At 36.4% G+C, this 26485-nt stretch overlaps 1 protein-coding gene across 1 annotated transcript in view; it reads right to left on the bottom strand.

Moving 5' to 3' along the window:
* The window catches only part of sntb1 (syntrophin, basic 1), a 34374-nt gene extending 14701 nt beyond the window's left edge, over window positions 1–19673 (bottom strand). The window contains exons 1-3 of the mRNA XM_079625851.1: window positions 18739–19673; window positions 9107–9323; window positions 1162–1369 (exon numbers count right to left, since the gene is read on the bottom strand). Coding sequence (XP_079481977.1) covers window positions 1162–1369; window positions 9107–9323; window positions 18739–19243 — 930 coding nt within the window. The 5' untranslated portion in view covers window positions 19244–19673. The remainder of the gene's footprint in view (window positions 1–1161; window positions 1370–9106; window positions 9324–18738) is intronic.
* Window positions 19674–26485: the final 6812 nt, after the last annotated feature.

Raw genomic sequence — 26485 nt, 5'->3', positions numbered from 1 at the left:
ATGCATACATATAAATATGCATTCAAAATTGATACATACATACTTATATATAATCTAAATGTGAATGTTGTTATTGTTTATGAGCACACCTGCTTACGTTTATACAGTACAACTATAAATAAGTATGACAGCAGATTTGAAACGAGCACTTATGATATAAATGTAAGCAGGCGTACCTCTAACACATGAAAAACAAATGCCAAATTATTGTAAAAACTTGTGTAAAGAAAAAAAGAAAGCACTTTAATGTCCTCCAAACTATTTTCTTAACTGAATGTAGGTTTTCCACACAGTTATTATGATCATGACAGGAACATTTTACAGTGGAACACTTACTGTACATCAAACCAAAGACCTTGAGCTAATGCTGGGTTTTATGTAAGATATCCTTATGGGTCTAGACAGCTTATTTTACTTAAATTAGGGTAACCTTTTCCTTATCATACAGCTAAATGACACGCAGAAGAGTTCAATTTTCATGCCACGCAGATTCTTTCATAGGCAAGATTATCATGAAGCTGAATTGACGTGCGTTTATATGCAGTTGGACAGTTGAAACGGGCTGGTGACATCACAAGCTCAGTGCCAAAATAATTTAACATTTAATTTTACCATCTTGATCAATGTTTTTTTTCTGGCATGGTAATGGATATGACAATGTTGATATGTTTGGTCGTGGTTGAATAGATCTGCTCCGCTGCTGCTGTTGGTTATTGCTGCTGCTGCAGAGCAAGTGCAGGACTTGCTACTGCCAAATCATATAGGACACGCTGCTGTGAGCTAGTAAGACATGATGCTGCAGCTGAACAACTTGGATGCATGAATTACCAGTAGCAGATCTATACAGGTGGAGCTGGGGAAGATGGAGGGTTTCTGAAAGCGCGCTGCACTGCTAAGGCAAAAGCTGACCAAGTATTTGAAGGTTGAGCAGTGAGCTCATTGGCTACTGATACAGCAGGAACCAATCAGCTGTGCCCTATAGAGAACGATGCAATTGCGATCAGCCTGCACCATCTAGAGTTTCATGACAGAACTTTGTATACATGGAGGTTTTTGCGAAGCCTCACTGTGAAAGTCAATAGCACAAGCACATTCATTATACTGTTTAAGATCATCACATTTAAATTGCTTTCATCAAATTGAGTTGAATCGATTCTCCACCTTTTCCGCTAGCCAGCCGAGGTATCGGATCTCTCGACTCCCGGCGATGCTGTGGCGGCCTGCGTGTTCTCGGAGTTCGCTGATGACTTTGCTGGTGAGGTTTGTGATGGCAGTTTGCATGAGAGTGAACCAGGTCTGGGCAGAGGCTGTGTCTGTATGTCTCATGACTATTGTGTGCTTAGCATCAGAGGAGTGCAGCTCAATCTGCCTGAAACACAATAAGAAAGAAAGAGAATACAACTCAGCTTCCGTTTTAATCTGAATCCAGAGTTCACTGGTCAAGCTAACGGGTTATTAAAGCAATAGTTCAACCAAAAATAGCAATTTTATCATTATTTACTTACTGTGTGTCTGTTGCACAACATGACTAAGTTTGGCAGACGAACGTTTTAAAAATATGAATAAGCAGCTTTGTTTAACAATTTTTTTTTTATAAAAATAAAAATAATGCCAAACTACTTTGAAGAGAAAAAAAATCCCCTCATACCATTAGTACAATTGTATTACCCTGACATAGTGACTTTATGCCCTCAAAAAATTGCTAAATTAATCTTAAATAAGAAATTTAAAAACATGCTAATTATAGAAGAGGTGAATTTAAGTCAATGTACAGTATTAATTACATTTTTAAAGTATTTTTGAAAAAAAAAATAGATCTAGATACAGGATGCCTGAATGAAAGCAACAGATGCAAAAACAACTACTGCTTCTATAAAATTAAATATAGTAGAGTTGAATGAGTTAAATATATTACAGAACAGACTACACGCAATGACATTTGACAACGTTTACTTAAACACGAGCTATCTGAGTTAATTTAAAGACGGCAGACAGTGCTTTAAAGAGCTCTGGAGTCAACATTAACCACCAGGATATCAGATACACCAGGTTTAAACAGAACCATACATCAGTTCAGTTCAGGGAGTTTACAGTGATAAATACTCCACTCATACATCATCTAGAGTAAAAGTCTTAACCTTACACTCCACAATATCATTTTCAGGTGCACCGTGTAGCTAAAAATAGATCTACCTTCATGAAGACAGAGAGTTTGGAGGGCTTAGGGGGGTGGGCACAGATGGAGCTGATGTGTTTGCAGTAGACTGGAGGAAAAAGCTTTTTGGATGAGGCCCAATGTGTTCTGCCCTTTAAGACTATAATTGGGAGAATTTCACAACTAATGGAGGTGCCTGTGTCCAATTTAGGAAGTGAATGTTTCAATTCCTTTTGTGGTCAAATGAGATCTCTCTTAGGTAGTAGTAAGAAAGTTACCCTTTTCAACCGCAGATAACTTATGCCATGTTTGGTTTACATAGAAGTGTCAATGATAGGGCCAAACCTATTTCTTGGTTCAAGTAATTGTAGAGAGGAAATGTGCAGGTCCAGAAAAAACAAAAGATGTTTTAATTTTTGGCCACTTTTTTTTTATTCTAAAGATATTTTTGGCTAGGAGGCCCCGCCCACCTGTGAGGGCAAACATCTTGCTTATCATAGTTACTTATTTTTTTATTATTCTTTTTTCTAAGACAAATCAATAGAACTATCCAATGAAGGAAACAGCTCTACATACATTATGGAATACATAATTTATTTGCAGAGATGCTTGAAAGAGTCAATAACAGTGAAGTCTACATTGAGAAGCAGAACAAACACTGAGTATTTCACTGAAATGGCCAGAGACCGAGTGGAAAATGGTCACATATTACTAAATTATGACTACTAAAAAATTCCATTCTTTTTATCGCCATTGGATTTTTTTTTACATGCTCTTAAAATGGAAAAGATTAGATTGACATTAGGGGTTGGAATCTTAAGGCACCTCACAATCCGATACGACTGAACAATTATCAATCTACATACTAATCTACATTATCGAAATAAAGTGTTACCCACTTCCTGTGTACTCATAAACCAAATGGCCTTTTAAAAAAACATACTAAATGGTGTTAAAAAAATCTGTGATGGGTATAGTTTAGAGGTAGGGTTAGTGTAGGAGGATAGAACAGTTTGTACATAAAAACCAGTGCGCCTATGGAGAGTCCCTGTAAACCACATATGCAAGTGTGTGTGAATAACTTATTTCGATATTTCCACATGACCTCTTTAAACTTCTTTTATTCTATTGTCTTGTGGCAAAAAATCAAGCCTTTGTTTCATTTTTTTAAGTGCAAAAACAAACACAAACTTTATATATAAAAATATATATATTGATTTTTTCTGATTAGGGATGAATGAGTAACGCTCATATCAGAGCATGTGTGCCACCACTAGGCCATCTCTAACAAAAATTAATTCACTTTTTAATTAATCATTTTGGGAGAACGCTCTTCTATTTACCATCAACATCCCAATTAATGAGTCAAAGAGGACAAAACGAAGAAGATGGACTAAATTTAGATGGTCTCCAAACACAACAAGTCAAACCAAACAAGAGCAAGAGTAACACAAGACAGATGGAAAGGTCACTGACACATCTGCCATGGAGGAACATCTCCATACCCCAAACCTCCAGCTACTAACTTCCACCAAAACAACTCCAGTTACAGATCTGGACCGGCAGGACGCCCAACAGTCCAAAGAAATGACAACAGTGGAAAGGGGGCACATTCTATTTTTATTCCAGATGGATTTTGTTTAGGAATTTGACAGAAATCCTCACAGTGTGCCACTTGAGGTAAGCCACGAATGTCTGCAGAGTTGACAGAGCTCCGCATGAGCACCACGGTGATGGATGGGCTAAAAGACATGGGACACAATGGTGTAAATTGAAAACCGAGCTGGAGGGTGTGAGCTGACTCTTTACTGACATGCCGCATGGCAGGAGTGAAGTCTCTTGTCTGTCTGTCTACCTGTCAGTTTATCTCGCCATCAGTCTGGCCACGCCACATATTTAAGCAATATCTCATGAGCAGGAATGTCTGATGAATTATAACAGGGCTGTGATTCCTCTGAAAGCATTCAGCAATCCAAAAGTGATATTGTGTGATTTCATCATAACATTATAGTAAATATCAGCACTATTAGAACACCACTTGACCAATCAGACTGAAGACTGTTGTACAGGGCACAATTTAGCACAACATAGCGAAAAAAATTAAATAAGTGTATGGTCACACATATACATTTGCTATGCATTTCAATGGAATCTGCAAGTTTTGAGTGAGCACAATACAATTCCCCAAATAGATTTTGCACTGGGTTCAAATTGGTTATACACTAGTAAATACTACAAAAACAAATGCTATTTCTACATGAAAAAATGAGTTCAGACAATATAAATTTCTTAAGTAAATTCTATGTTAGTACTCAATTCAAGCTTGTAAAACGTATATATCAACGTTATAAAATTAAGTAAAACTACTCAACTTTTCTGATACTGGTGTTCCCATCATGCATTGGGCCTTGAATAATTAATGAGGTTAATTTTTCCGCTGTTTCCAGATGTATTCACACTGTTTTATCATTGCTTTTGTTGTTAGGTTTAGTAACTTGCCATTTTGTGACATTTTTATTTTCTACTCAAGATGACATTTATACTCGAAAACGATCCATCGGAAATTACCGGCATTGTGTATTGTGTACCGAGTATTGAGATCTTTGTGTTAAGGAGCCGGATTACCTCTTATAGATATGGTGTCTACACAATATCTATTGTTTTATTTACTTAGTTGTTCTAAGTAAAGCATACACTTTAAAAGCATGGTTTAATTCAGTGTTATATTGTTTGAGTTTTATTTCAAAGTTAAACTTAGTAGAAATTGCTCAACTTTTACTGGCCAAGTTAAAATTACTTATTTTCTTTGTTCATTTTACTTAAGTAGAGTTTACTTAATTCAATATGTGAAGTTTACTTGCACAACTTTCAAAAAAAAATTGACTACTTGTTTTTTTCCCCAGTGTATGGTGGAGACAAAGCTACAACAAACAAATGGAGGCAGAAAGTTATTATAGTGCAGTTTGTTAAGGTCAGTATGAAACAGAAGTTGCAATAGTTGTTTCTTCTCTGTTGTGATGTATATCCGAGTGAAATAGCCTCTCTAACAAGAAAAAATGTAGGATTTTGTCCATTGGAAATTGATTGGATGGTTTATGGTTTGTTATTGCTATGATCTCATGTGATTGACAGGTTGCTCTGCCCTCGCGCCAGTAAACACGTCATCATAGAAGAGATGAGATGTTGCTGCAAAAGGGAGGGGAAGTTATTTTGATTAAAGGTTACGAGGGCACATGAAATTTAAAAAAATATATTATTTGCATGGAAATATTATTTATTGTAAATACTACAACATACCATAAAAAAAGAAAAAAGAATTGTCCATATTGAGTCCATGGTGACTTTAAACATTCCAGCAACTCACTGACGCTAAGTCTTACAGTGTTTTTAAAAAAGATGTGACATGTTCCTCTTGTCATTATTAAAAAGCAGCTTAGCTCTGGTACATCATATTTTAACACACTTCCTGTGAAATGTTACGGTTAATCTCACAAACCACAACGTTCATTTCTCTCACGACAAAAGTACAATATAGTGCAAAAAAATAACATGAAGCTCGGAGAACAAAAAAACACTGTGGTTGGTGCGATCGCTAGAGCAAAAACACATTCAGCAACACAAGATAAAACATCTGAGATTGATATTTTATTTCAAATATTTGCATCCTCAAAATAAAAGTTTGTTTATATATCAAGACTTCTTGTTTAGAAAATGGTGAATATGTTTATGGTTTTGATTATGTATTATGTATGATGGCATTTTGTTGATATAAATTAAGGAGACTTTGTACATATGTTAACTATATTGCATTGATACACTACAGACCAGATCATTATATTCATAAGTTTGGTGTTTGGCTTCATGTCTTGCATTTTGTTCTGAGTGTTTTTTGGGCCCAGCTTGAGCAACATAGGAAAACTTTGAAGTCATTGTTGATATGGACTTTGATGTTGTCCTCCATCACTTTTGAATATATGAAGGTTCACTGACAAGCAGAGGACACTGGCACTCTTTAGACATCAAACATGACGGAGTGAGCGACCAGCATAAAGCATTTGTTGTGTGGAGTGCATTACCATGGGCTGTCACATTCACCCTTTAAATAATGAGACCCCTTACTGTGCTCATCCTGGACGGCACTAATGTCTAAAACATTGCTAATCACTTTCTCCACCAGCTTTAGCAAGCATGTCCAAACACAGGGTTTTAAAAAATATCGAGGTCCGAAAAGATTTTGATTCTCCAAAAGTGTAATAACAATAGCTTGAAAAATTAAAAAATAGCATGTAGGTTTAGAATGACAAAAGTTTCATAAGTAAATGATAAAGAATGATAACCCAATTTTCCTTTTTAGGAAATTTTCCAATTTCCAATTTAGAAATTTAGATATTTTCTAATTTCCCTTAACATTTTAAGCACTATTTCTTTCATTTTCTCTTTTTGACAAGAAACTGAGGAGGAGACAAGTAAAGAAAATAGTTAAAGAGCTAGATTGTATTGTAATGAAGTGCATTTGGCGTATTTGGAAATAAGACCACAACCTGTAAACCCACTTGTCAAAGCCACACACTTGACCATATTCTAGTGTAGGTGTAAGGATGATAAGTGAATTTACTGAAAGGCCATCAAGAAAATGCAACCAAGTGAATTAAATTTATTCACAATATGCACACATTCATTCTTATGCCTAATATGCTGAAAACGGCTCTAGTTGAGCTGTTTGCACCCCTGTATATTACTGTCGGCCGTTTAACATTTCAGTCGTATCACAGTTGTCAACTATTAAATGTTTAGCTACTTGCTTACATCTTACACCTCACTTTTTGACCAATAAAACTGAAGTTTCATGCTGTATTTCACACTTTGCTTCTGTAAAAAGTAACAGTAATGCCCACCTTCTTTGATTTGATTGCCTATCTCAGTCATTCTGGCATAAACTGTTTCCATCCACCTATTTTTATGCCAATGTTGGGATATTTTATAATAAAAACCACTGGATGCAATTGGGAAATCGAGCATAAACTCTAAAAATGTGCATAAAAAAAACGTATGCACTCATTTGAGGAAATGCCCAAGTCAAAGTTTGTCATCAAAATGGTTGGGTACAATGACTTCCCAGAACTGTCGCACACGATTGTATTCCCAAACATCAGGCATCCACCTCCAAACTAGTGATGAGTCGTTCATGCGTCTGTCACGTGACAAATGAACGAAAGACTCTGAAGGTAAAGTAAATATTTATGTTCCCTCCCTGTAAATTATTTTTGACTGCATTATAATGATTTCTTAATTCAGAATATGATCAAGATTGCGTAGGTGGATGTGTTCAGGGAATTTGCCTGTTAAAAGTATAACTTTTAAAGCCCCTTAAATGAACGAAATGACTCGTAAAAAGATTCGTTCATTTTGATGAACGAGATCAAACAAGAGAGTCAGGAAAATTATCCGAACTTCCCATCACTACTGCAAACGCAAGATAAATTGACAGCGTTCATTTCTACGTGTCTACGCGCTGTCTTGATGCGCACGTTTTATTTTGGATATTTCGGAAAAAAAATATCCAAAATATCCAACTTTCCAAGAAGTGACGATTTTGTTCTCTTGAACGCATGAGATCGAAAATAGGGGAGCGCGGGGCACAACCTAACGCGGGGCTAAATGTAACACGGACCTTTTACGTAGTTACTCAGGGTCACGCGGGTTGTGTTTACGATCTTTTTCTCTCGCTGCCAGAAGACGGTCTCCCGTGGATTTGTGAAAAGTTTTGGTAATATTTTGTGAAGATACGGGACAAAGAGTGTTTTGACACCATGTTAGTATTTTTTTTCATCATACGTATTTTTCTGTTTCTGAGTTGTGTGTGTACGTCACCAAATCTAACTTTATATTGCCTTAATCACTGTCTTGTTGGCTAAAACATGGCACCATTTTGAAACATGTCAACAACTCCTAGCAACTGTTAGCTAGGTTTAAAATATTTTTTACACAGCGGGGTTAGTAGTAACACAGTGTTACAACTAAGCCGCCAAGTGTTCACAATATTGTAGGCTATGGGATTTGTTTACTATATTGATCACTTGTTTATTTATTAAAAATATTGCCTGTTTTCATGTAATAAACACTTTAAAATGTGATTTTAAGCTTGTTTTTATTATTATTACTGTTACTATTAATAATAATAATAATTTTGCATGCAAAACTGTTCAGCCCTTTCCTATATCTCTATCCATGATATTGATCCATAATAGAAGGATGATTGGATGAGGGATGGATGTATGAATATCTATCTATACAGATAAACAAACAATATCAAACTATACAGATAAAATAGTACTGAATTATGTGTGTTACACACAAGTGTTACAACTAACCCCTCTGTCTGTTACAACTAACCCCGCATATGGGGTAAGTTGTAACATTTGCACTTCTGTCACTTTCAGTGCAACTGTACGAAAATGGAAGGTCCTAGAAAAAAACTTTAAGTGTTCATTTGTAGCAGAGATGTGTATGTTTCTTGTGTAAAAAAAATAATTAATCTAACCTAATTATTTTTTAAATAATTGAGCCAAAACCAAAATCCGCTCTCCCCTAATGTTTTATTCGTTTTATGCGATATTCTAATTTTGCGCATAAGTTCGCAGCTTTGGATGGAAACCGCTATTGACGAGCGCTGATCAGCTCATGAGAAAGTTTTTATTTGGTAATTATTTCATAACTTTTATTATACTCCCCGAAAGAGATACAATGGTGGTACCGGTACGGACATGAAAATACAATATCAATGTTGAATTCAGTCTGAAACCATTTAAAACCTTTTGCTATAACATTTATTAAAATATTCTGTAATGTTTTAAACATTTATTTATTGGACTTTGACCTCTCATAAAGTAATGCTTTAAGTTTGCAAACTTCCTGTGGTCAATAATATATTGAATGCATAAGAAGCAGTACCTGTTTTCTGGGTCAGGGACAGTCATACTGCGGGTGATGTAGCACATTTTGAGGGCGATGTATCTGCGGTCGCCCTGTAAGGACAGCGAGGGGGGGCTGGGGATATCGAAGTGGGGACTGCCCAGACGAGGGGACTCAGGAGGCGGGGTCTCCCAGCCAATCTCGGACACCGGTGAGCCTTTTTTCACATATGGCGTCGCTTCCCGCATGTATTTCACTAGAACGAAAAAGAAATGGGTCAGTTGAGGGCCGTTACATTATGACTCTTCATCTAAGCTTCTTTTATGAAAACAAAAACAGTATCGATACTAGACGCACATACCTAAAGAGATCAACACAAAACAGCTCTGCGAGTTAATTTTCCATCACACTTGTGCACTGGGCCTTAGCCAGTCAGAAATGAAAGCAGGAAACCCCTACGCAAACCACTTCACTCCCACAGCTGTCCTGCGTGAGGAAATCAATTCACCGCATATTTGCATACTATTCTATTGCACTTCTAGACGATTGCTGCTAGCTTTATGACAGGGCAATGAACTTGAGGCTGAAGCATCTGCACATGAACGTGCTGATAACCGAATTACAACTGTCATGCTTCTCAGGTGAATGTCACGTTGAGGGCCAATTATTCCTATTGCATATGACAGCTTAATCTTTACAGGAAGCAGTTGGCCATGTATTTCACAATAATAGAGGCATTTCACAATTACCCATAAAAGAGACAAATTAGAATGGGCTGTTTGGCTATTTGGCATGACATCAATTTGGTTAAACATAATAATTCTGAATGCCTGAGGGCAACATACAGTTGTATATTACATAAATGCTTCTCCCGGCAAAAACTTTTGCACATATATGCTGCAGTGTGCCAAGTAAACAATCCCTAACTGCAGGACCAAGTAGCCTAATAAAAGATCCACAGAATGATTTATGACGAGAAAACATAAAAAATTCACTCTGCTAGTAGACACTTTTCAAAAAGCAGGGTACACTTTAGTGTCCCATTACTTTTTAAATGACTAAATACACAACCCCTAAAAAACAGTGTTAATGTTGTAAAATGCATCCATTACGAAACAAATTAAACTTCAGTTGTAAAGGCCCGTTCACACCACCCGGCCTTAAAGCAGCTCTAAAAAAGATAACAGTCTCATCATTATGACAGCTCAATTTTTTTATTCAGTGTTGTTTCAATTCAGTTCAATAACTGTCAATGTTGCAAAGCTCAAACTCAAATTATTGCATTATTACAAGATTGCAAAAATTGCAAACCTCATAACACAAATAGAAAAGAAAACAACATATCATATTTAGTTTGTAACTCCTTTAGTACCTTTCTCTGACCCTTTGTTGGAAACTGAGTATTGTGCATTTTTTATTTGTCTGGAATGCATCCCATCACTGTGTTGTCTAAAAATGTATCCAGAATTTAGGATAAGAAGCTTGTGCTCACACACACACACACACACACACACACACACACACACACACACACACACACACACAAGAGAAGACAATAACATACATTATCTGCCTCCAACTATCATGACCTTTAGTTTACATGTTAAAACAGGAAACACAACTTACAAAGCTGGTGTCACCAAGGCTAAACGCCTAAACAAAAAATCCCTGTCTTTACAACTCCACAATGATAAGATTAATAACAAAACAAAGCAAGATAACTACCTACATAATCCATATACTCCATCTAAATGCGGAGGCACAGAAGTGAGAAGTTCACAATGCTACTGCCAAAGTCTCACATGTAACTGTGTGCTTCAGGGTCAAGGATTCTTCCGTCAGCTCTTGCATAAAACATTACAACTCAGAACTTTAGAGTCCACCACACAGCAGGTGGAACTCTATTCACAGGACTAAAAGCTCCTGTGGTCCTTTATCCTCAAGGACAAGCTAAGAGACTACAAACAAACTTATGAAAAGATTTTCTATGTTCTACAAAGGCAAAGGGATAACTTTGTGCCAAAACAGTTAGGCTAGTTATATCTTATCTTTGCTTATTTACTTAATCAAGTCACTTTAGTGGCAGGCTAAAGATGTTATGCAAATCTCCTTGACGAAAATAACTTTCGTTCTTTCGAAAACGTTTTTTTTTTCTATCTAAACGCTGGTTTGAGCCTGCTGGGTGATTTTTTTTCCTGTGCTAGGTAGTTTTTGTGTTACCCAGCCATTGGGTTAGTGGCTGGGTTAATCTCACTAATAGTAGAAGCAATACACACCTCCATAGATGTACTATAAGTAGATGCCTTATGCGACCGCATATCAGCGTAACGTCACTCTCAGTTAGTGATGGGAAGTTCGGGTCATTTTTTTACTGACTCGGATCTTTGAGTCTCGTTCAGCAAAATATAAAAATCATTATGTTTACTTCAGCAGAATATAATTTAAATGTGACATGTTAATAGCCAAATTTGACACATCAACTTAGGCAAACTCTCGAAGAAGAGTTTCATTCTCGAAGAAATGGGATAACCTTTCACAGGTGAGAATGTGTTGGTTTGTGTTTATGTATTGTGGTTATTACTATGGTACTTTTTAATAGGGATGCACCGAAATTAACAATTCTAGTCCAAAACTGAAATTTTTGCTTTTTCATTGGAAATGAATAACAGAGAATTTCTGATTACACTTGAATTAAAATGTTAGCCTACATGAAATTATTATTTCTAAAATTCTGTATTTAGAACCATATTAATCCCTAATAAAATATGGGTTTTAAACCCAAATTGGGTTGCTTTTGACCCCACATTAAAAAAAAAAAAGATAATAATAAAAGCGTAAAAAAATATATATTTTCTAATGCTGTTGACTTTATTTTCAGGGAGCAATAGGCTTCCAAGCTAAATTTAAATTATGAAAATTAGCAATGAGAAAGGGTTAAGTGTTTATGGTTGACTGCCTTCAACATGCGCTATTTAATCTACGGTATGTTTTATTGAAGAACACTCCATGACAGATCCATTTTTCTGGAACATTCACTCTTGGGAGTGGACGTTAATTGCTCTCATTATGATGTGCACTCAAAAGAGAATGTTAAAAGTGCAACAGCTGAGAGCACCAACAATGAGAATTTAAATAGGAACCACAGTAAGCACCACTGAAATATCAAAAATCTGTCCATAAATTCAACTGAGTATTTATTCACTTACTCAATTTCAAAACCTGGTAAATGGAGTTACGCCACTGTGGATGAAGCATGAATAATTTAGCTGTCAGGGTGATGCCAAACTCCATTAGAGCCGGGCAATATCTTTTAACAAAGTCTTTTAACAATGTTCAACAATATTCAATATATCCACTAGCGTTCACAAGTTTTGGGTCGGTCAGATTTCTGAAAGGGTTAGTTCTGTCATCATTTTCTCCCCCTCATCTCGTTTCAAAACCGTAAAACTTTTGTTCATCTTCGGAACACAAATGAACAACTTTTTGATGAAATTGATGAAATTTGAGTTTCTGCAAGAACTAATGAGGTTTGTTCTCGCGCTTCAAACCAGTTTATGTTCACTGATCAATGTTTATTATGCATAAAAGGCTAAATTCAATCTGTTCATCATATAATAAAGCAATCGTGTCTCTTCAGAAACTTTGAACTAAACAGCTCAATTCATGATAAACTAATTTCTTACGGGTCGTATGGGACGACATGAGGGCGAGTAAATGATGACAGAAATGTAATTCTTGGTAGAACTAATGTTTTTGAAAGAAGTCTCTTATGCTCACCAAGGCGTATTTGATCACAAATACAGATTTTTTTTGAAATATTATTATAATTTAAAATAACCATTTCTATTTTTTTGTGAGGGCAAGGCTGAATTTTCAGTATCCATTACTGCAGTTTTCAGTGTATATGATCCTTCAGAAATCATTCTAATATGATGCTTTGGTGATTAAAGTTGGCATGAATCAAAAGTTTGGATAATATCTTTTGTGACATATTGTGACATATCCAAGTAAAATTGCAACAAATGTGGATGGATCACTTGATGGTTTTGGTTTGCTATTGCTGTGATGTCATGTGAGTGACAGGTTGCCCCGCCTTCATGCCAGTGCAAAATGTCATGTCATGTCATGTCATAAGAGAAGAGAGTCATGTCATGTCATGTCATGTCATGTCATGTCATGTCATAAGAGAAGAGAAGAGAAGAGAAGAGAAGAGAAGAGAAGAGAAGAGAAGAGAAGAGAAGAGAAGAGAAGAGAAGAGAAGAGAAGAGAAGAGATCGCAACAAGAGGGAGGGGAAGTTACATGTATCTTGATTAACGATTACGAGGGCACATGGATTAAAAATAATAATGATGTGGATGGATAAATATTTTATAATAAATACTGCAATAGTCCATAAAAAAAAGATTTGTCCATTTTGATTTCAAAATCTTTCTTTTGACTTTAAGAAACATTTCTTATCATTAACAATAAAACTGAACCGAAACATAAATTTTTTTGAACAGCATGTCAGTATGTCAAAGGGTTTCAACCACTAACCATTAAGCCCAAAGTCATTTAATTTTTTTATTATATTCTATACAAATACCCAACAACATACCAATAAACAGCAATATTCACTACATTAAAAAAAAATACATGGAGACTTCGTGAACAAAATCAGAGTTCCGTGAATCAGAGTTTTGAATAGAATCACTGAAACCGATGTTGGTTAAAGGTGCTCTAAGCGATCTCGCGCGTTTTTTAGGCCAAAACATTTTTTTTCACATACCGCAAACATCTCCTCACTATCCGCTAGCTGCCTGTCCCCTGAACACACTGTAAAAAAACGCGGTCTCTGCAGAGAGCCCAAGCTCCACAAACAGCAGCAAAAACAAACTGAGCAATAAACAGAGCGACCCGTACCACGAAACATAACAAACTGTTCCAGCCAATAACCGACAAGAATGATGTGGGGTGGGGTTTGGGGGGTTATTGCGTGTATGAGGAGGAGGGAGGGTCTAGCTAGCCTCCGTTTTGTTTGATAATAATTCAAACATCAACAAGAGGTTACGCCAACCGAGATCGCTTAGAGCACCTTTAATTTTACAACGCCAGCAAAATCATTGCAATTAGTAATATTGCATAACATGATCGCATAACAAGTTGGTTGTTCAGAAGAGAACAGCTGGGCTCGAATATCAATATTAAACCTAAATGTCTTCTGCTCCAGGTGGTTTGTGCATTTAAAACATGAGATCAATGTTACATGAAACCAGTTATTCTAGTCTCGTGGCTGCTGTTCAAATATCTATAGTTTACCATGTGGAGTTGACTTTATTTGAGAATATACATTCCTTTGTCTCCTGACCTTTGTTGAAGGGAATGTTGGGAATTGAAAGAACTGGGCAAGATGCATTACAAACATCAGGTTGGATCAAGGAAATGATATTGCTCGGATGATTAGAACTTGCATTTCCCGTAACCATTAACTGTCTGGGCAACACGTACTGAAGTAAACGACAGAGCTTGCATGTACGGCAGATGTGTTGTCCCTGCTCCCAGTATCTGCTGCATGCTTTGAGGATGAGGTCATGTGACTCATGAGAGTGGTCTTCACTACATGTTTCCCCTCCCTCTGTAATAGACTAGCTCTCATTCCAATCCCCGTCTCATTCTCTCTCACTTTATCATTTATTTACAATTCTGAAGTGAGTGAATGAGAAAGAACAGAAAGCATAAGGTGGCGCATTCCAGGAATGATGTATTCGTACCTTTGGCTTATGCATCCATCTTAGTTAAGATTACTAAAACCGCTTGCAGAGTCATGCTGTCACACTTTGCACTAGTAATATCGAGAATGTGCTTTGACTTCCAGAGCGTTTCATTTTTCATATTTCTTTGTCTAGGCTTCTACAGCGAGTCTTCGCTTACGACTGTAATTGGGTGTTTTTAGAGAACAGTGATTCTGGTTTAAAGCGTATCGAAGAATACAGATGCTAAATTCCATTTTTTTCTTCAAAACATTCTTGGCCTACTGTACAATGCTGTGTTGTAGAACACTCGTCTGAACTCACATTTGCACGAGGACAGCTTTTGTTTATATAGGTTTTTAAAAATTTGATTCTTTGTTCAAAGGAAGAAAAATGCCCTTTGTTGACTTAAATTGGCAAATTGCTAATTTGAGACATGAGGTTTGGATGCATAGTGATAAAAAAAAATAAAAAAAAGTCATTTTACTTGAGTCATAACTAGAGAATTGGGCTTTTTTTGCAGACAGGTAGCTATCAACTTGTCAAATGCCTTGAGACTTTACTTATTTTTTTGTATCATCCAGAGACCTTGACTTCAATATGACTAGCTCTGTAATTTTGCCAAAGACATTGACTTGTCCCTCATGACAAATGTGTTTCTCAAGAATATATATAGCCTATAGACAAAGACTGTGGAAGGGCATCAGGGAATATGTTAAAAGACTACGGTGTTGATTGATAGAGTGGTGACAAAGTAAAATACAAGTTTGGTGTAGTAAATCTGTAGGAGTAAAAGGATGTGCAAATATTTCTGGCAAGAAACATCAAATTTAATTATTCAAAGAAGCCAAATCCCAAGGACAGGACAAAGGAATCATGCGACTTGATTTGACATGCAAAACTCACTCGCTTGTGCAAATAGTGAGCTTTATGGACAACTGGTTGATATATTGGATGCTCTATTCACTGAAATCGTCTTGCATTTTTCTAAACTACTGTACTTAATTGGCCTAGGAATATGATAACACTAGTTAGAAGTTTTGTTTTAAATCAGAATTTCTGTTTGAAGATTTGCAATGAATCTAACTAGTGAAAAGTGTAATGATGATAACATGAGTGTTCCACAGGAACCAAATTCTCCTTTTCTGCTTTAAAAAAAAGGTGTTTAACCTGTTTAGAATTTAAAATTAGTATTTATATCAGATGTTAAAACTTTAATGGAATATAATTAAAATGTAATTTATGCACACTCCTGTTGTTCTTTCTTTCATGGATACCTAGATTGTGACTAGAGGGTTGTCAAGCTCCAAAATTGACACACAAAAAAAGAACCCCCAAAAAAGTAAATATGAGAGTCGTATGAGAGATTTGTGTTTTGACCAGGACATTTTTTTATTTATTATTCACTGAAAATCCTGGCATTTGCCATAGCTCTCAAATCTTGTTCATGCAATTTGAATGCATGCACATATTCAAATGTGGTGCGCCAGGATTGGTTATGAGACACAGTTTAAAAGGATAGTTCACTTTGAAAATTAAAATTCTGTCATTATTTTTTCACCCCTTAAGTTTCTTTGTTGAAAGACCAAAACAGTTGCTGGCCTCTATTGACTTCCATAGTATGAAAAAAAAGTACTATGGAAGTCAATAGGCACCAGAAACTGTTTGGTTCTGCAAAATATCTTCTTTTGTGTTCTACAGAACAAAGAAACTCTTGAGGGGGAGTAAATGATGACAGAAGTAAACTATCCCTTTAATTTCATTAACATCAAACCCGGCATTACACAACTTGATGTGTCATATTTGACACTCTTCACTATCACCCTATGAGATAAAGCCAACACTTTGGCGAATTTGTATAAATTCATAATATCTCATTTGTAAATTTCCATATAATTTGCTTACGCCCTACTGAGGGTTAGTTCAGGTGTGGACCTTCAAGCTTAGATTTTTTTTTTCTTCTTAGATCTAATTCCTTACATTTCTAATTTCAATTTCTCTAATTTCCGTACAATTATGAAATCACCAATTCATAAAATAGTTAAATTTTCTCATGAGATCGGGTTGGAAAAAGTAGCGTCAATCAATACTCTGCTAAACTTCCATGGAGGACACAAAGTCATACAATATTGGAATAATATGAGAGAGAGTAAATGATGACATCATTTCCAATATTATTTTATCCTGCTACAAGCGTGGACACCAACATCTGCCCATCAGTGACTGAACCACAGTCCGGCATGACCGCCAAAGGCAGATCAATTCTGAAGAATGAGGAAAGTTTAGCACATCTGCGTTCACTTAGTCACAAAGACGTCAGGTGGGGAGCTGCGAAGTCACTGATCAACCCTGCCCAAATATAGATGTGTAATCTTGGTATCAGTTGCATGAATCAGCTTGAAAGAAACTCATTTAAATGTTTGATTTCCAAAGTAATCTGGCAGAGTTACTTTCTGTCATGCAAGCCTGTCAAACTTTTATGGTGATTCAACAGGGAAAACGCCGAAATCAAAACATTCTTCTCCATGGCTGAATGCCCCGTTTAACTGATTTACAGAAAGTGACTAATCTGACCCTCAGGTCAGTGTACAGGAAAATCCTTGAATATCATAAAAAAATACAGTACAGTGCTGGTATGGAGTTAAATTCTTGTGTACCAGAGAACAGCTAATATGACTGGTAGTGTATAAGAGCATTTGCATATATGCCAGCCACTAACAATATAACCTGTGACCGGGATTTTAAGATGTACACGTCACAAATACAGAATACGGATTACAACTGGATGCATTATAATAATGGCATCTTTTACAGGATAAATACAATACATTTACCTGAATTGGTGCACTTACTGTAAATTTCCTTTATTTTGATCTCAATAACAATAAATATTCTGTAAAGCGCTATCAAGAGATAAATTAGATTTTTTTAAAAAAGTGATATAGGCTATACTCTATTTCCCTGGCTACAATATGCTAGGAATATAGCTCTTAATTTGGGTAAATTAAACAAGTTTGCATATTTTCCACATGGTTTGAAATGGTACATCCTTTTTCCCCTGTAATTCGTGTACCAGGTATTTTCAGTCTAGCTGCTGTTGCTCACGTATATCTAACCACATTTCCTATGATCCTCAGCTGTATTGTGGAAATCATCAACATGACTGAGCGGAATGAAAGTTATAAACGACCCTCTGAAATCTGTGCTATGCTTTTATGATGCAGTCAGAGGGAATTTCATAGCCTTGTCACTCTCAAGGGTGCTTTCATCCTCAACGTACAACACTGGAGGGCACAGCAAACACGTCCATCACTCCAGCAATGACCCAGACAGCAACATAGTGTCGGCCCCAGAACCGGCACACATCTGGTACGCGTTGAATCCACACCAGATGTGGCCCGGATCTGGTCTGACAATGTTGCTGTATGGGGACCTTCTACATGTGTAAGCCAAGGACGTGTTTGCGGTAGCCTTAACCTGCTGGTCTAGCTGGTGTCTGAGATGGTAGTTGGTTTAGCTGGGTAACTTGCTGGGGGATAAAAAAAATAAAAATGATATATATATATATTTTTTTTTATAAATTTAAAAATATATATATATATTATAAATATATATATAAATTGAAACCAGCCAAGCATGTAAGCTGGTTTTGGAGAAGTGTTGTTGGTTTACAATGCCATAGAAGAACAATTTTATGTTCCCCTTTCAGTGAAGATTTTTGAAGTGTGAAGAAAAATCCAAAAAAAAAAACTTAAATGTTCTATGTTTAGGTTATTCTTATAGAACAATAATGCAAATACACATTTTGTAGCCTACAGTGTTGTGCATGTTGTCAATGCTTCAGTTCTTACTTAACAGGTCTCTCACAACTGATAAACCTCCATAAAACTCAACAGCCCCACTGAGTTGGGTTTCCAGCGTTTCTCCAATCCCGTCCTTACCTTCCAGCATAACTTCTCTGCCCGCTTTCTTCAGCACCTGCACCGCCTCGTCGTGCGTGGCGTCCCGCAGATTGATCCCGTTCACGGACAGTATCGCGTCCCCCACATAGAGCGCTTGCGTCTGATCCGCAGCCAGACCCTTGAATATCTTACTAATAAGAATAGGCATCTTGTTCTCCTTCCCGCCTTTGATGCTTATCCCTAATCCTCCGACCTCCTGCTTGATAACTTTGACACATCTTTTACGGTTCGCAATCGCTTCGGGAACTTGTGAGTCCGTAAAAGGAGTCCATACTCCGGCTTTGGGACTGTTCGTGGGGTCCGTCTGGTCGTAGGAGCCGTTGGTGGTGATGCCATTGAGGTTAACGCTGGTGTCTGTCGCGGGATCCTCGCAGCTGAGCGTCAGTGACTCGTCGCTTAAACTCGCCAGCACCGCGTGCCATCGCTCCCGTACTAGTACTTCCAAACATGCACTTTTCTGCACTCTGTTACCACAAACCGCCATCTTTGAAGCATTCTTAAAATGCCATGTGATTTCATAGACACGCACAGGACTTTACCCCCGACCAGGGAAAAAGTTGTGATTCAGGTTGAATAGTTTCAGCCCCATAGGCTCCGCAAGCATATCCTCTTTGGGTGGAGCAAATGTCTGAGATGTCCTGTGTAGCCATGCTGAACTCTCTAGCTGTCAGGAAATGTTTGGATTGAAGTCTGTGTGATTCATCGAAGTAAGTTAACGTTACTGTGCACGTTTTACCTAAAATGTGTTTAACACTTCCTCCTATAAAATCAATCGGCTATATCATCGGTTAATTGGGTTATTTTCATGTTTAAAATGGGCAGTTTGTGATTCGTGTTCCAACAATGGATTTTAAAAAGGATTGAACAGCGTTCCGTCTAACGAATAGTGTTCCTGCGATTACCTCAGGTCAGGTGAAGGCGATTTCTGTTCACGAGCGTTTATTAACCTCGTGAAAACACGCAGCCACTTGTAATCCCACTTTTTTGGTTGAAATATTCAAACTCTAAATATAATAAAGTATTTTTATTTAAAAATAACATATTTTATGACCGCAACCATAATTACGCATTATGGAACATTGATTTCCGCTGGTGCAGACAGTGCATGTTTTGAATGAAACTGAAAGTTGTTTTGCATCTTCTTTGATGTTGTCTTTAAATGTAGGCCTACGTAGGCCTAATGGAAAAAAGTTATTTGTGATTATTACAAGCAAGATAACAAATACGGATATGTGTAAACAAAACGTTGCAGTGAAAGGCAGTCCACCACCAGACTACCACAGAGAAGTCTGTCACCACAGTCTAAAAAACAGAGTTATTAGTGCCATCTCGTGTTTATTATTAGTTACTGCACTATCACTATATGCCACCAGTGAAGAGAATAGAGCAAACAAATTGTTGTTGTTTTTGTTTACAATGTGTCACTTTGTGGACAATTTAATGTTTTTGTCAAAAAACAATTACGTTTTTGTGTATGAATTAAAGGATCAGAGATTCCACTGTGACCTTACCTCGGGATGTTTTTATCTTTACTTTCTTTGCATTTTATTAACTCATTGATATTCTCTTATTTGTCGGTTTTACGCTATATTATCTTGTATTTGAAAAATGTTGTCCACAAGTCTTATTTACTACTGTGAAATGTAACAAAATAAGATATGATATATATATATATTAATTACAGGAAAACATAACAAAAAACAACAACAAAGCCATGGAGTCATTGTTGGACTAAGCACTTGTTTAAGTTTGTTTGATTAAAAAAATAAAATAATAATGAACAAATAGTTTTTGTGCTTGACTGACAATCAAAGCCAGAAAAATAAATAGCTGTAGACTAAATTAATCCCTCAAAATATGCATTTTCTGTAGGTTATAGATTTACAAAACTGACACTTTAAACTGCACTTCCACTCTAGTCTACTTTTAGTTCAGAAGCTGACTTTGAAGCAAACACTTTGATCAAAAACAGCAGTCAACCATGATCAGAATTATCTCAAACGTATCTTACTGAGAACAACAATAGTGTTGCTGTGATTCAAAGGTGCCCTAAACATTGTTTCATGTCACTCTGGGTTTGATTAAGATTAAATAAAGGATTAAGAGTACTTGCATGAAATTTACAAGTTAACCTCACTACAACTTGCAGGAATTTGTGCCTGTAATTTACAAGGGCTGCTGTACCCAGGGGAATGTTTTTCCTCATTTCTCCCTTTCTAAATTGTGCGAGTGCTTTTTGTCGGCCCCTCACGGTTGTGAAACAGCAGGGAGGCACATGCAGCTCATTAGAGTTGAAATAAAAGGCCACGTTGAAACGTTAGTGCTCTCCCGTGTATGGTGAGAAGAGAATGACTCAAGGGTGAAAGACAGACGATGCACTTTCATTACTTCCTCACTACCAATCAAATATTCGTGGTTACTGAAATATATGGTAAACATTACATATTTATGCACTTAGAGAAAGAAACAATTAGCATATGTTTAGAAGCTATAGTAAGTATATATATATTTTAAGACACATCTGGTGTCACATCTGGTGTTCGGTTCATTTGGTCCGGACCAAGGGTGAAAAATAATACTTAGTAGCATTTTTCAGGCGTTTTGGTACACAGCAAAAACTCCAGTGTTAAATTAACACTCCTGGGAGTGTATATGAGTCCACACTCAAGAGTGTAAAGTGTTAAAATATGAGTGTTAAATGAACACTCAAGAGTGTTAAAGTTAATGAGATAATTAAGTTAATAATTGAGTGATGATTGAGCATTAGTGATGAACACCTGATGTTAACAAGCAGAATCACTGAAGGAGAAAATCTCAAATTGTAAGCCACCATTATGGAGATCAGTGTCAGATCACGTTCTCACCACAAACGAACCGCTCCAGAGTTTGTTTGAAAGCGTTGGTGCGCACCCGAGTGCGATTGCTGTATTCACACCTGCCCAAACGAACCGCACCAAAGGGGACAACGAACTATAGTGTGATTCAACCGAACTAAATGAGGCAGGTGTGAAAGCACCCAAAGTTGTCACTTTTGAGGGGAAGCAAAAACGCCTTGTTTTGTGTCTGTCCCTTTAAATGCAAATGAGCTGCTGCTCCCGGCACAGAGGGCGGAGCTTCAAGAGCTCTTGTCCTTAGCAGCTTCGATTACTTCACACAGTCATGCACTGAAAATTTCAAAAGCCTTTTATGTTCAAAGAGAACATTTCCGAATGGTTAGTTAATTAATTTTTGTAGCTTATGTGTAGTTCTTCTGTCAGTGATTAGCATATTCTGTCATGATAATCTATAAATCATGAACCCGATGGTGGGGTTTATGTAAATTTTAGGGTTGGTGATGTCACTAACCCGAGAGGAATGTTGTGTAATCCCTACCAGCCGTTTAAATAAACGATGCGCAGCAGAAAACGTGGAGGGAAGCGCATTTAACATTTTTTGGGACAGGGACATACTTACTGGAGGAGGATTCCATCTCTGGTAAGATACCATGATGATAAGTGTGTTCATTAATTATTAGTTGTTAAATGTTGGCTATTTCTAGGGCCCTATGATTTTGAATTTACGCTAAAAGTGGGAGCTTTTAAAGTTAGCTTGCTAGCCTCTTGAAATTAGAAATTGCCTAGTACCCTAATTTTAATACTTGTTTAATATGTGAAGCTAAATACTGATGCCAAATGCTCTTTGATTTCAAATACAGATCAAATGTATTCATATGGAGGTGTAGTTTATAGCCACGTTAAATGAAAGCAGCAAATCTATATTTGGGGTATGTGGTGGTCTTAATATGCAGCACAATATGTGCCAGAAGTGTGATCATTAAAATAACACATCTAAGAGGCCTGTATTTTTCTTCTTAAGCCAATTATGGATTTTATATGTTAAGGCTAATAGTCCTCTCTCCACCCGCCAACATATTTTTAAGATCCTGAAAGATCCTGCCAAGGATTCAACCAAATTTGACCTTGATCATAACAGTTGTGAAAATATGGAAATGTGGAGCAACATAATTATAAGAATACCTTATATAAGGTAATTATAGCAATGACTGGCTAATAAGAAACTCTCGGGGGTATATTATTTGTATTCATGAATAAAACATCAGTTCAACCTTTTTTTTTTTTCTTTTTTTTTTTACAATTTATTCAACTAATGACAAAACACGTTCACCTGTGTGGCTATAAAATAGAGTTTATAGAGGATAAAAGCAGCAACCTTTAATATAATGCTGCCATTAGAACAAAAGGACATACATTTTTATGCTGTTTATACACCTTCAGTATTACATCTCAAAATGTGTTACGATTCAGTTGTCTGATATGCTTTTCACTACTGTGATCACTTGAACAGCATTATGAACTTATATAGAAAAAATGAACTTACTTTGAAAGAATCATGCAGAGAACCAGGAGTGAAGGGCTTGTTGGCATTGCCATGGCAACACAATAGCCTTCCATAGAGCACTCGTGAATTGCTTATTTCAAAAATGCTGTGAAAGAATTATTTAAACGGACAACCACCATATTCTTTGAGGCTGACAGCGGGACAGAAGAACTGTTCACAGTTTCAATGCAAAATCCCACTTAATGTGTATACTTTTCTATTTCAGTTCAATCATTTTGTTATTTTTTGCTGATAGGCTATTCATTTGCCAGAGGTATTGTGGAATATTATCTGAGCTGGTGTATAGCAAGGTGTGTGTGCTGACCATTAAAACATATTGATAGGTTACTGCAATATTTCTCTTTCCATTGCATGATTTAAGTTAATTAAAAGCTGTGCTGTACTGTGCTGCTTTACATCAGGACGTGTAGTATATATAGGCTACTGTATGTGTATTTAATTTTTTTCATGCACTCAGATGTCTCTCAACTGTTTTGGCCATGTTTTTGTCACCTGGCAGGTCTGCTAATAGAGATCACTCTGCCTTTTACTACTTCAAGTTTCACAGTTTCGGTCAGGATTTTTCAAACTGGTGTCTAAAAATAAAGGTATTGTAGATGTAAGAAATTGGAACTAAATTTAAACGTAATTTTGTAATATTAAAAAGTTATACTATTTTAAAAATCATCTGTACCGTATATCATATGTCAGATTTTAAGGTTTGTATACTTTTATTCAGAAAGGATGCATTAATAATTAAAAGGGTCTTTAACAACTTTTAAAAGATTTCTATTTAAATTCCTAATCAAGAATATTTTTTTAGCCCAGTTTTAGCGAAAATATTAAGCAGCACTGTTTTCAGAAAGAAATGTTTCTTGAGCAGCAAATCATCATATTAGAATGATTTCTAAAGCATCATGTGACACTGTAGACTGGAGAAATGATGCTGAAAATTCAGCTTTGCATCAGGAATAAACTACACTTTAAAATATATTTAAGTAGAAAATTGTTACTTCAAAGTGTAATAATATTTACAACATTACTCTTTTTTATCAAATAAATGCAGCCCTGTTCAGCATAAGAGACTTCTTTCAAAAACAATCAAAAATCTTTCCAGACTTACACTATTTATTTTACTATGTTGCTATATTTTGACCAGAAATATATATTATTTTTTTATTATATTTAAGTTAATCTTCACTCCTTTCACTATATTATGCTAAGATATGACCACTCTGGTGCTCTCCTCCTGTTAGCTTGTGCAAGATGTTATTGTGAAGCCCATGTGGAACCATTTGGCTCCTGGTTTAAATCTCCCCGTGAGGACAGCATAATCATCACCAAACTGCTCTGATACAGGTCCTGGAAGAATAATGACTGTCAAAGGTATATGTGTAAATCTGTTTCAAATATTTATGTTTTGACAATGTAGTGTGTGTGTATCAGGAGTAGGTGTGTGGCAGGTGTTTAGAGATAATGATCATCAAATCATTAAAGTTCACTACTATCGGCATGTATAATAAACCCAAAGTTTTACAGTCATGGTGTGTGTCATTATTGGAAGTCCAGCAATATAAAACCACATCTGGCAACACTGTTTGAAGCCAAAATCAGAGCTGAAATTAAAAGATTCTGGAAACATCATGAACTCTTTATTTGTTCGAATTGTCCTGTACCTGACAAATGAACATTTTAATAAATATGACGTTTAGTAACTTACATTTTTGACACAACATTGCAAATGGCTGTCATTGAAAATTGTTCCACAGAGTTAACCTTTCCGCGTCTCAGAGCAGCGCACATTTTCAAATGAATTGTTTTTGACCAAAACGGTTGAATATGATTCAATGATACACAAAAGACAGTAGTCTTGACACCAACAACTGGTGAAGATGGTATGGTATAACAAAATATTGCAAGTTAATTTGTCTATTTTTGATTAAAAAACTAAAATATTTCCACAGTATTACTTATGGAGTGCCGCAAGGGTCTGTTCTGGGCCTTCATGCTAATTTCAGTATACATGCAGTATATACATTCAGTATATAGTATGCCAGCTCCAGTTTGGATAGCCTCTTACAAAGATGACCCAACATCTGTGAAGAGAGCACAACAACCCTTGCGATGACTTTAGCAATCAACATGCACTACAGCCATATTATACTTTTTATATACTAATAATAGGCTAGTAGTGTTTATTTATTTATCCCCGTAGGGAAATTACTTTGCAGCAAGCTCACACAGACATACATTTTTTTTACAGTTGGCATATACAGTACAAACTATAATTTAAAGGAACAATATAAGAATTTTATAATAAAATATTCTAAAATCACTTGCACAGTGCAATATATTTCCTGCAGTTGTTTACTTACAATATCCCAAAAGTCTCCAAAGATTTTTTTATTTCAAAGAAATTCCAAATTTAATGGGGTAGTAAAATGCCATTTTCACAAGATGTAAAATAAATCTCTGATGTCCCCAGAGTGTGTGTGTGAAGTTTTAGCACAAATACCCCACAGATATTTTTATAAAGCATGTTAAAGTTGTCACTTTTTGAGGATTTGCAAAAACGCACTGTTTTGTGCCTGGCCCTTTAAATGCAAATGAGCTGCTGTAGAGGGCGGGGTTTCAAGAGCTCATGTGTATTACCTCACGCAGACACACTAAAATGACAGAAACTGTTCTGCCTTTAATGTTAAAACGGAGTCAGACAAAGATGGAGAGACTCAAGAATAAGTGACAACATGTAGAATGCAACAGGACGTCTCTGAAAGGTTAGTTGATGAATTTATTTTGCTGATGTGAGTTAACTATCTTCAATTAAGATATTCTGTCATGGTAATCTGTAAATCGCTCGTATAGGAACTGTTGTGAGATGCACACAGAGTGACTTTCTATTGCATGTGAAAAGATGGATGCTAAAGTTTGAGCTGACTCACAAATGTACTCTTATACAACAACTTTTCCTCTTCTCAACATGGACTGCGTGTTCCCGGGGGCGGGGCTTATGTACATTTTAGGCTTGCTGATGCTGATGTCACTAAACCCAGAGGAATGTCATGTAGTCCCTACCAGCCGTTTGTTGTAGTCCTTTTCTTTAAAAGCAAATATTTTCCTTTGCTTTGAACTTTGAGCGTTGTAACTTTGCAGATGTTGTTTATGCTTAAACAGCAACATTTCACACTAACTAAAGTTAGAAAAGTGAAATCATACTTTACCACCCCTTTAAATAATGGGCCGTCCTGGAAAAAAAAAAGTCGCCTGTCAATGACGCACTATCCTCGGTATTTCAACAGAGAAAAGTGAAGCCCATTTGAAGCACTCACTTCCTGATCGCCAGGCGTAC

Source organism: Phoxinus phoxinus, assembly GCF_949152265.1.
Source record: "Phoxinus phoxinus genome assembly, chromosome: 10".
Lineage (NCBI taxonomy): Eukaryota > Metazoa > Chordata > Actinopteri > Cypriniformes > Leuciscidae > Phoxinus > Phoxinus phoxinus.
Note: the sequence above shows the minus strand (reverse complement) of the source record. Positions and strands in the feature narration are given on the sequence as shown.